Source organism: Gopherus flavomarginatus, chromosome 11 (assembly GCF_025201925.1).
Source record: "Gopherus flavomarginatus isolate rGopFla2 chromosome 11, rGopFla2.mat.asm, whole genome shotgun sequence".
NCBI classification, from domain to species: domain Eukaryota; kingdom Metazoa; phylum Chordata; order Testudines; family Testudinidae; genus Gopherus; species Gopherus flavomarginatus.
The window spans coordinates 1,787,426-1,799,848 of NC_066627.1; the positions used below are offsets into that span (position 1 = coordinate 1,787,426).

General features: G+C 45.0%; 1 protein-coding gene across 1 annotated transcript; it reads right to left on the bottom strand.

Moving 5' to 3' along the window:
* Positions 1-853: 853 nt before the first annotated feature.
* Positions 854-1,837, bottom strand: LOC127031865 (olfactory receptor 5B21-like). Its single transcript, XM_050918883.1, has one exon. It carries the CDS (start codon positions 1,835-1,837, stop codon positions 854-856), a length of 984 nt encoding a protein of 327 aa, XP_050774840.1.
* Positions 1,838-12,423: the final 10,586 nt, after the last annotated feature.

Genomic DNA, 12,423 nt, shown 5'->3' on the forward strand with positions numbered 1-12,423 from the left:
TAATAAGAATACGAAAAATAAAGTTTCAATTGAAACATTATTGTTATTATTATAATTATTATTACATTTTTAACATAACATCTTCTGATTATGACATCATTTAAACCGTCATTCGTAGTGTAAAAAACCCACTACATTTGCCTTGAGAATTAATCAGACAGAGAGAGAGAGCGAGAGAGAGAGAGAGCGAGAGAGCAGTCCCAACTTTTATTGACAAATGCTTCTGTTGTAACCTCAGTGGATGCCAAGACTGGAGAGATAAGAGCAATTAGGATAGCCTAAAAAATCCACCACATCTTGTTTTTACATTAACCAGACAGACAGGTGAATATCAGTCTTCAGCATGTATTGAAAGATGCCACTGATACAACCCCTGTGAAAGACAACTTCTGAGAGAAGATGAAATCCACCTCTCTGTGAAAGGTCTACACACAGGCTACAAGCCACTTCTTTTACACTTCACTGCTGAAAACACGGCCTCAGTGGGGAAATGAGTGATACAGATGCCTTAGATAAACCCTCCGCCCTGTGAGGAAATTCACCATTTCCAACCCCCTGCTTCTTCCATTGATGTCAATGGGTTATAAATGCAGTTGAGTTCAGTAGGAACTGGATGGGTTCTGCCCCATTTGCTCCATTTCCCCAGGCAGATCTAGGGTCCATCCATCCCTGAGTCAGGGATTGCTTGGCCTGGCTCACCTTACTCATACAGGTAACTCTTCCTGACAGCAGGTGTCCCGGTATTTAACAGAACTGATCTAGTGGGTAAGGGCTGCCTGGACGAGCTGTGGTTCATAGCATCACACCAGGAGATGAGTTCCCATTAGCTTGACTTTATTGCAATGTACAATAACTACACACAAAATAGTTTATTTGTTCTGAAATTCACAGCCTCACTAGCAGCTTTCCTCAGAGCCTCCTTGACCTCTCTGTTTCTCAGGCTGTAGATGAGCGGGTTGGCCAGGGGAGTCAGGATGGTGTAGAAGAGAGAGAGCGCTTTGTGCAGGTCTCTCAGTGTGCCGGTGTCTGGCAGCAGATAGACAAAGATCAGGGTCCCATAGTAGAGTGTAACTACAATGAGGTGGGAGGAGCAGGTGGAAAAGGCCTTTTGCCTCCCGGCAGTGGAAGAGATTCTGTGGATGGTGGCGATGATGCACACATAGGATGTTAAGGTTAATAGAAAGGGAGGCAGTGTTAATATGGAGGAGAACAGGAAGGTCACAAGAACCATCGGGTGGGTATCACTGCAGGACAGTTTTACTAACGGGGCGTAATCACAAAAGAAATGGTCAATTTCATCGGGGCCACAAAAAGTCATTTGTGATATCCAACATGCCGTGACAGTGCAGGCCACAAACCCACTTACCCAAGACCCAGCTGCCAGGCGGAAGCAGATGCTGCCATTCATAAGGGCTGCATAATGCAGTGGTTTGCATATCGCTAAATACCGATCATAAGACATCGCTGATAAGAGACAACATTCTACAGCTACCAGGGAGCCAAAGAAATCAAGTTGTGCTACACAGCCAGGGACAGAAATGGTCCTGTCCCCAGTCAGAAGACTGGCCAGCATCCTGGGCAGGATGGTGGAGCTGTAGCAGGTCTCCAAGCAGGACAAGTTCCCCAGGAAGAAGTACATGGGGGTGTGAAGATGTTGATCAGCCACAACTAGCACAACGATGAGGATGTTCCCTGCCACGGTCACAACATAGATCACCAGGAACATCAGGAACAGTGGGGTCTGCAGTTCAGGGAAATCCCCGAATCCCAGCAGGATGAATTCTGTGATGGACGTTTGATTTCTCCAGTCTCCAGTCCACTTCTCCATGTCTGCCATGGGCTCTATCAAGACATATAATTAAATAAATATAATCTATGGAATATGACATGAAAAAGGCAATTTGGGGTTTTGTGGTGTCATTGTAATTTTGTTGAAGTTTAAATGCAGCCATGGAGGAGTTTTTCCAGGATCTCTGCTTTTCCAGGCATCTGACCTTTATCCTGCCAAAACCGTCAACATAGATACTGTAACCCGGAACCTGTAGCCAGGCTGGTACCTCAATTATCTGCTGTTATGCTTTCTACTCCTGTGTAGTCTAGTGCTGTGGGTGAAATCTGGGAGTCGGAAAAGCGGGGTTCGATTCCTGACTCAATGTGACCTTGAGAAAGCCATGTAGCTCTGTACCTCAGTTTCCACAGCTGTAAACTGAAAACAATGGTGCCCTGTAAAGTGGCTTGTCATCTTCTAATAAACATAAGTATTTAACGTCTTCCCAGTGCTCTAAGACCATTGACAGCTTTCTGTACACACTCACGAGTAAAGGCAAACACATCTCCTTGTCACACAGAAAGCTGATTTTTATACCAGTGTCTATGCTAGCAAAGAGCAGTATACAAGTGTCTAGTTAAGCATGACTGTATTAGTTCTAGTGCTTGCTTATTCCTTCTTCATATTTGTGAGAAAAAAAATTGTTGTACTCGGCTCAAACGGTAAACTCGTATAATAGGTTTTCTTTTATCGTCTGGAACTGAGAAAGCACTCTGAGAAACGAATGAATGAATATGCATAGATAGATAGATACACAGATAAGCCAGAGAAAGTGTGTGTGTGTGGGGGGGGGAGTATGAAGTGACTTGCCTCCAAACTTTAGTTAACAATAAACTAGAGCAGTTGTTTTCAAACTTGGGCCGCCACTTCTTCAGGGAAAGCCCCTGGCTGTCTGGGCAGGTTTGTTTACCTGCTGCTTCCACAGGTTCAGCCGATTACGGCTCCCACTGGCTGCGGTTCACCACTCGAGGCCAGTGGGGGCTGCGGGAAGCGGCGTGGGCCGAGGGATGTGCTGGCCACCCTTCCTCCAGCCCCCATTGGCCTGGAGCAGCAAACCGCTGCCAGTGGGAGCCACGATCGGCCAAACTTGTGGATGCAGCAGGTAAACAAACCTGCCCAGCCAGCCAGGGGCTTTCCCTGAACAAGCAGCAGCCCAAGTTTGAGAACCATTGATCTAGAGGACTGTTTATGCAGTGAGCATATGCAGAGACACAAATTCACATAAATCTTCACAGATACCAGCCACGTCCATTCTGGCTAGTCCTGAACAAATCCAGGATGTTCTACAATCTAAAACTGCCCCGTCAGGGTATGTCTCTTAGAAAGACAGTGGTTCTGCTATATGTTATTCACTATAGTGGCTGCTCAAAAAACTACCAAACAAACATTTTCACTAAAATTCCTAAAACCAAATGTTTTTGGCTGACAAAGTTATAAATCTCCAAATTTAAAGCCCAAACTGAAAATTACTCAACCATAATATGATTTTTTAAAATTGTTTGGGGTTGTTTTTTAATTTTTTTCCAATGAAATACTGAATTATTTTAGCGAAATTGGACACATCTTGTGAAAATTATTATTTCCTTGAGAACCCAATTTTCCATCAACTAAATGCTGACAGAATTTTCTCTAGCAGCCCTAGTAGGTACTATAATGTAAGGAGAAAATATTTATTAGACAGAGGTGAATTGGAATGAGAACACTCATAATCTTACATTGTCTTTTACCTTCTGGAAATTTGATAAGTTTGTCTTTCCTCCAAAACTGGTATAAGAAAAACTTGGGATCTCTGCGGTGACCCTTCAAGTAACCTTTCAGAGACCCAGGATACAGATTCTCCAGTCTGTCTCTGATCCCTAAATTCTTCACGGATCTCAGGAAAGAGATTTATATTCCTACAAGTCACTCTCCAACAAAAATTCTGATCACTGGCCAGGCAGAGTTGGCTTGGATCTGTTATCAAAAGGCAAATGTCTGCCCTGTTTCATTATATGAGGGAGAAAAGTATCCCTAGAGAATAATGCTGATGGGAATTTTCAACTGCTATGAAGGTAGAGTTAATAATATAGTTATTTTTAGTCCTTACATTCAACAGGTATAACAGAGAGGGGAACTCAATGGGATGGTGTTGGAGACAGAAAAGTTTCTATCTTCAAAGGTATCAGAGGGGTAGCCGTGTTAGTCTGGATCTGTAAAAGCAGCAAAGAATCCTGTGGCACCTTATAGACTAACAGACGTTTTGGAGCATGAGCTTTCGTGGGTGAATACCCACTTCTTCAGATGCATGTGGTGGAAATTTCCAGGGGCAGGTATATATATGCTAGCAAGCAAGCTAGAGATAACGAGGTCAGTTCAATCAGGGAGGATGAGGCCCTGTTCTAGCAGTTGAGGTGTGAAAACCAAGAGAGGAGAAACTGGTTCTGCAGTTGGCAAGCCATTCACAGTCTTTGTTCAATCCTGAGCTGATGGTGTCAAATTTGCAGATGAACTGAAGCTCAGCAGTTTCTCTTTGAAGTCTGGTCCTGAAGTTTTTTTGCTGCAGGATGGCCACCTTAAGGTCTGCAATAGTGTGGCCAGGGAGGTTGAAGTGCTCTCCTACAGGTTTTTGTATATTGCCATTCCTAATGTCTGATTTGTGTCCATTTATCCTTTTCCGTAGAGATTGTCCAGTTTGGCCGATGTACATAGCAGAGGGGCATTGCTGGCATATGATGGAGTATATTACACTGGTGGATGTGCAGGTGAATGAACCAGTGATGATGTGGCTGATCTGTTTAGGTCCTGTGATGGTGTCGCTGGTGTAGATATGTGGGCAGAGTTGGCATCGAGGTTTGTTGAATGGATTGGTTCCTGAGCTAGAGTTATTATGGTGCGGTGTGCAGTTACTGGTGAGAATATGTTTCAGGTTGGCAGGTTGTCTGTGGGCAAGGACTGGCCTGCCACCCAAGGCCTGTGAAAGTGTGGGATCATTGTCCAGGATGGGTTGTAGATCCTTGATGATGCGTTGGAGGGGTTTTAGCTGGGGGCTGTATGTGATGGCCAGTGGAGTCCTGTTGGTTTCTTTCTTGGGTTTGTCTTGCAGTAGGAGGCTTCTGGGTACACGTCTGGCTCTGTTGATCTGTTTCCTTATTTTCTCGTGCGGGTATTGTAGTTTTGAGAATGCTTGGTGGAGATTTTGTAGGTGTTGGTCTCTGTCTGAGGGGTTAGAGCAGATGCGGTTGTACCTCAGTGCTTGGCTGTAGACAATGGATCGTGTGATGTGTCCGGGATGGAAGCTGGAGGCATGAAGGTAGGCATAGCGGTCGGTAGGTTTTCGATATAGGGTGGTGGTAATGTGACCATCACTTATTTGCACCGTGGTGTCTAGGAAGTGGACCTCCCGTGTAGATTGGTCCAGGCTGAGGCTGATGGTGGGGTGGAAGCTGTTGAAATCGTGGTCGAATTTTTCCAGAGTCTCCTTCTCTTTTCCAATTCCATGGAACACTTGGTGTGATCAGTCGTCTGCCTTCACCACTATCCTGTCTCTGACAGTGACCAGTACCTGCTGCATTCGATGAAGGTACTAGAAAACTTGCAGAAGACAGTTATGCAACAAAATGCCTGCACGGAATGTCCCCTGGTGACCTCTTTTTTTAGGCTTCTCTAGGTGTAAGATGGGGATAATCACATTTATTAGTGACACTATTGGGAGTGGTGAATTGCTGCGAGAATTGATCAGTGGCTATTTGTCCAGGACGAGTAACTGAATCCAGTGAAATTTGAACTCTGCGGAGAAAAACAATCATGTCAGGATATACCCAGCATAACACATGGAATCAGCTGGCCAGATCCCCAGATAGTGATTTCAGTGAAGCAACACAGAGTTGTCAGCTGTGGATCTAGCGCAATGGGGTAGCACTAGTGTAAAGCAAGAATTGAACCTCTGAAGTCTAACAGGAATGACATTTGAATAGGTTTCTGTTTGGCTACATTCTCCTCTCCCTCACTCCACGTGTACAGTTATGGTGGATCTAGGTCTCTTCTCACCAGGACCGGCTCCAGCGGTTTTGCTGTCCCAAGGAGATGGAAAAATAAAAGCCGCGATCATGATCTATGGCAATTCAGCGGGAGGTCCCTCGCTCTGAGCAGGAGTGAGGGACCCGCCGCCAAATTGCTGCCGAATACACTGATCTACAATTTTTGAGAAGTCGTCTGCTTCAGAGATAAAATGTGCTATTTATTATGTATTTTGATGTGCTGAATTCAGATATGACAATTAAAACAACTGATTGGCTACTGTTTCTAAGATATTTACGTTTTTAAATTTTATGTCTATGTATATTGTGTAGATAGTAGAGTTTTAATCACAAATTGTACACCTAGGTCTTTTCATGTGTTTATGGTTGCTTTACATGATAAGATTTCATCTGTCCTGTTTATGTAACACTTTAAAAATCAGCAAAAGGGTTATATAACTAAAATTTATTATGAAACAAAAGGCAAAAAATTATTATGTACATAGTTTAGTCCTATTCAGTGTCTACTCGGCACTTCTTGGCTTGTCTCTTGTATTCATTAAATGGAGCATCTCTTGTCACTGTCCAGCAATAGTCTGCAAGCATTGATGGGCTCCATTTGTCCTGATAGCCTGCCAGGAGATTCCACTGCTGTAGTCTGGAGCCCAACATCTCTGCCTTACTCTTGGGTAGTTCCAAATCCCTGACAAGGTCATTCAGTTCACCTTGTGTTATGAGGTGTGGTTCAGAGGAGGAGGATGGGAGAAAATGTGGATCCTGTGACATTGATGGTTCAGGACCAGAAGTTTCATCCTCTTCCTCTTCCTCGTCTGACTCAAGTGAGAATGATTCTGGTGCATCAGGAACCGGCAGTCCTTCTCTGTGGGGTACTGGGCGTATAGCTGATGGAATGTTTGGATAATGCACAGTCCACTTTTTCTTCTTTGACACACCTTTCCCAACTGGAGGCATCATGCAGCAGTAACAATTGCTTGTATGATCTGTTGGCTCTCTCCACATCGTTGGCACTGCAAAAGGCATAGATTTCCTTTTCCTGTTCAACCACTGGAGAAGATTTGTTGCACAAGTGTTGCAGGATATGTATGGGGCCCACCTCTTGTCCTGGTCTCCAATTTTGCAGCCAAAATAAAGGTGATAGGCTTTCTTAACCATAGTGGTTATACTGCACTTTTGTGATGCAAAAGTCACTTCACCACAAACATAGCAGAAGTTATCTGCACTGTTCACACAAGTACGAGGCATCTCTGCTCACTTTGGCTAAACAGAAATGTGTCCCTTTGCAAAATCAAACACTGACAAATAAGAGAGCACCACATTGTATGATTTCTAGAGCTGATATAGGGCAATTTGTTCAGGACAGTGATGTAAGCTTTGTTATGATTGCATCATCCATGACTTCTAGGAATAACATGATGCAATTCATATCATGTATGATACAATACCAGCTTCAGATTGCATCATTCATTGTTTTTCTAAAAAGCAAGTACTGTCCAAACCCAGTCATAGATTTATTCATAGATCCAGTCAAAGATGTATTTTAGTCATTTCTGGTTTAAATTGAGATCCCTTCCCTTTATAACTCACTTATCCTCCACCATTCCCAAGTCAAGGGTCGTATATACAGACCCAATAGCATATCTTGAAAACTAGAGCCAATCAACAATTTTAAGCATCATTTTCGTTCTCAGTGACCCAGAATTAGTAAAGTTGGACTACATTTATTTCAGAAGCATTTGGGCTGTAGAGCAGTGATACCTGAACGTGCCACCCCTCTCCAGAGTAGCCGCCCCAAGCACCTGCTTGATAAGCTGGTGCCTGGAGCCAGCCCTGCTTCTCACTTGCCCCAGTGCAAATCAGAAGTAATCCCATTGCAGTTAAGGAGGCTGATCCTTTGGGGGCTCACCTTGGTGTTAATTCGGAGTGACTCCACTGAAGTCAGTGAACCATACTCTCCTCTCACTCATCCTGATGTAAATCACGAGTAACACCATTGAAAGTCATGAGGCTTGGTGTTCCGCTCACACAAGACACTGTGAAATAGGAGTACCTAATGAAATCAGCAGACCCAAATTTATTCTCAGTTATGCTGGTGCAAAATCAAGAGGAACTCACATGAAGGCACTATAGTTAAATTGATATATGAAAAGTTTTCACAGAACAAGACTTTAACTCTCACCTTCTATGCCCCCCTCCTCCCCAAAAAACAATAACCCACAACTGATATGTGAACTTCAAAGAATTTCTAAATTCTGGAATCAAAATGTTACATTTCCATTTGTTGACCCAAAACTGAATGTTTTGTGACATCGACCTCTGTGTCTGTCAGAGCCAACACAGTATCCCATGGGAACTGCAGTTCCAAGTCCCACATGTTTCATTCTCCTCCGTGGGCCTTCCTCTCTAGCCAGACTACATCTCCCATGGTGCAATGTGGTCTCTCCCTGTGGCTGAGCTGCTGCAGTGGATCATGGGACATTGTGGAGAGGGAAGTCCATAACTTTACCCTTGGTCAATGCTTGACAGACATGTGGCCTGGTTCCTCACTTGCTCATCACCTTTTAGGAAGTGCTGAGCACCAGAGCAGGTTGAAAAAAAGTTCCATCAAAACATTTTTCACTGAACAAGAGGAAACATTCCTCCCCCCCACCACTAAGCAATTTTGTCCAAATGTGTCATTGTTTTTCCAGGCAGCTCTAGTTAGCACTTGGCATGACTGGATCATCTAGTCAGTGTTGCTCTTTAATTAGATCAAACTTCGCATTTTGTTTGAATGAAATGAGGACACTAGCTACTATTATGGCTTGTGAGAGTGAGTTCTATTCCATGCTCTATCTCTCTGTCTGTCTGTTTGCAGGGGTGTTGTAGCCATGTTCGTCCCAGGATATGAGAGAGACAAGATGCGTGAGGCAATATCTTTTTTTGGATCAATGTCTGTCAGTGGAAGGGACAAGCTTTCGAGCTTCACAGAGCTCTTCTTCAGGTCTGGGGAAGGAAAGCAGAGTGCCTGAGCTAAATACAAGCTAGGACAGATTTTTAAGCATAAGGGGTTTGCACACGCTGTAGGAGACCACTTAAAACTGAGTGCACAATTAAGGATTAACAGGCAGCGGGGAGTCTGTGGAGTCCATGGTATTTAGTGTCTAGCGGAGGTATGAATTGAAGTTCCCAGGCTTGCCTTTGGGGGGTGGGTACTGACAGGTTGGAACTGGACTGACTGCATTGTGAAAAGTGCTCACTTATGGATTTTGTCCCTTTTTCTGTGTGAGTTCACCCGGGAGCATCGTGATTGTCTGGTTTCACCCTCAGTGCTATTGTCTGGATATTTTCTGCACTGGATGAGGTACACCACATGTTGTGTGCAGCACCCATGAATCTTGAAAGGTTCGTCGTGGGGAACATTGATCATTGTTGCGGTGGAGATATGGCTGCAGGTTTTGCATCTGTTGTTCTGACAGAATCTGGTGCTGCTTTGAGTTGGTGTGTCCTGATCTGTGGTGAACGTGCTTCTGATGATGATTTTGGGAAGGTTGGGGGGGTTGTTTGAAGGCTATAACAATCTAACCCTCACTTGCCCACTTAATTTTCAGTGGTCTCCCAAAACATGTGTTTACTCCTTATGCTTAACAATCTGTCCAAACTCATGTCAGGCACCAGAACGGACAGCAGGAAGCCCATCTCTCCTGTGCTTTCATGGACATCCTCCGCACCTCCCAGACAGCACTGGAGGAGGATGCCATCTGAGTCAAACGCATAGGGGTGAAGATCAAAACCATGGACGAGAGAGTGCAGTAGACAAGGACATGGAGTCTGGGACTGGGGTGGATGGGAATAGAAACTGGGCCTGGAAAGTTGGGGGTAGGGAAGAGAGACTGGGACCATTTTGGAAAGAAGACGGGGTTTGAGAACTGAGGGGAGAGATTGGGGTTGGGAGCTGAACAAAGAAACTGGTATTGGGACCTGACAAAGGGCAGGAAACAGGGAGATCAGATACCATGAATGAGGATGTAGGTGTCTCAGACTGGCTGGACAAAGACCCTGGAGCCAGTGGGGAACAGGCAGAGCATTCGGTGAGGAGGGAAAACACTTCTGATGAGAATCTGGGGTTCAGGGAGAAAACTGGGACCTGCTGGGCTAAGAGACTGGGACAAGAAGCCAGGAAGTGGGGAGCCTGGAACATGGAGCCTGGCGGTGGTGAGTAACATCAGAGGAGGAGCCCAGAAGGGAGAAGATCTAGTAGTACTAGTAAGAGGAGTCATATACAAATTAAAGAAATATTCACATATATTATGTACGAACACGTTTACTGTGTCCACAAGGATCGTTCACGCAGGAATTTATAACAAGAGGCACACACTGCTCTATCTAGAGAGACGCACACTCATGGAGGTTTCACTGATGCAATGAAATGCAGAGGCATGTGATAAATTAGATTAATATGCAGCGTTGGCTCCCCAGCTGCAGTCTGGTTTCACCTTAACACGTTAGCTTGAATATGTGAATTCTGAGAAACCCATGAATTTACTGACAGCTTTCCTCAGGGCCTCCTTGATCTCTCTGTTTCTCAGGCTGTAGATGAGCAGGTTGGCCAGGGGAGTCAGGACAGTATAAAAGACAGAGAACACTTTGTTCGGGGCTCTTGGTGAATTGGTATCTGGTAGCATATCGAGGTAAATTGTAACCAGGGTGAGGTGAGAGGAGCGGGTGGAAAAGGCCTTTTGTTTCCCAGTGCTGGACAGGATTCTCAGGATGGTGCTGATGATGCAAACATAGATGTCAGGGTTAATACAAAGGGAACCATGGAGGAGGCTGAGGAGCATATGAAAGCCACCACCTTCAGCCCCCAGAGATCACTGCAGCTGAGTTTTGTTACTGGGGTGAAATCACAATAGCAACTGTTGATTTCATTTTAGCTGCAGAAAGTCAGTGGTGACATCAATATTATCACCATGGCGATAGCCAGAAACCCACTCATCCAAAACCCGGCTGCTAAATCTAGGCATAACCTACCATTCATGATGGCTGCTTAAAGTAGCAGTTTACATATGGCTAAATACCAGCCGTAAGCCATCAAGGATAAGAGATAACATCCTGCACACACCAGAGAAGCAATGAAACAGAACTGCCTGACACAGCTGCTAACAGAAATGGTTCTGTCCCCAGTCAGAAGACTGGGCAGCACCCTGGTCAGGATGGTGGAGCTGTAGTAGGTCTCCAAGCAGGACAAGTTCCACAGGAAGAAGCACATGGGGGAGTGAAGGTGCTGATTGGCCACAGCTAGGACCATGATGAAGACGTTCCTAGCCACACTCACAATGTAGATCACTAGAAACAGCAGGAAGAGAAAAATCTGCAGCTCCAGGCGACCCCCAAATCACAGGGGACGAATTCCATCACTGTTTGATTTCCCACTCTGCAAAGTCTATGAACTGTACGTAGAAAAAATTAAACAAAACCTATAAAATTGATGAAATTAGAATTTTAATACAGGCTCAATAATTAAACCCATAAATATTCAGAACCCCCCTTTCCCTAACACATGTGTGAGCTGAGAACCCAGTGAATGTGCATCTCCTGATGCCACCACAAATGCACCGCTGCATTTCATTAGCCACCCACCCAGTTGCAGTCTCCATTTCTTCCAACCTTAATTCTAAGACCCTGTGGGATTAGAACTGGGCCCATAGGGCATAGTGGGCTACTGACAGTTCCACATTGCCACTGGAAGCTTAGGCTAAAGGAGTCTCAGAAGCTAGGCAATGCAGGAAGTACCACCCAGTAGGGCCTGAGTGGCAGCCCCTCACAGCTCAGTGATTGGCTGATGCTGGCTGAGTAACAATGCAGGCTGCCTGTCTTCTCCTGCACCAGCCCCAGTCTGATGTAGATCCTAGACTCTGGCCTGTGGCCCTGGTTTGTTGGTGATTTTGCTGTCTATAAACTGGTGCCTGGCCCTGACTTCCTGCCATTCTGACTTGGCTCACTCCCAGTGTCAATGCTCACCACCTGATTATGATTTTGCAGCTGATGTGTGGGCACAGTCTGCCCACAGCCCGGCCCTGACACTAACTCTGGTCTTAATAGTATCTTGCAGACACCTTTATTCAACTTTTTTCCCATTTGTTCAGATAGAATCCAAACTTGTGTTGAAATAAAGCAAATCTAAACTCAACCTTCTTTCTTCCGCAATGTGGGACAGGGTGCAGATTTTCAAAGGTATCTGAAGCCTGTTAGGGACCTAATTCAGTCCATGGGATCATGTACTTAGCACGTGTAAACACTTCTGAAAATCCCACACTGAGTGCCTATCTGCATCTTTAGGTGCCATTAAACTCCTTTGAAAACTGCATTCAGGCCTCCAATTAGTGTCTCTTGTCAGAGTCCAAGAACTATGCCAATGTACACCCACTGGAGGCCTGCCCATGAACGTCAATGGAGCGCCTCGGATTCACAGCACCTGGCCAACTGATTTCCAAAGTTACGCTGCTTTGCACCAGGTGCTCCAGTGACGGGGGTGGCATTGACTCTGTGTATTTATAAATGAGACAATCCATGTTTAACCAGCTCCGCCGGGTGGAAGAACTC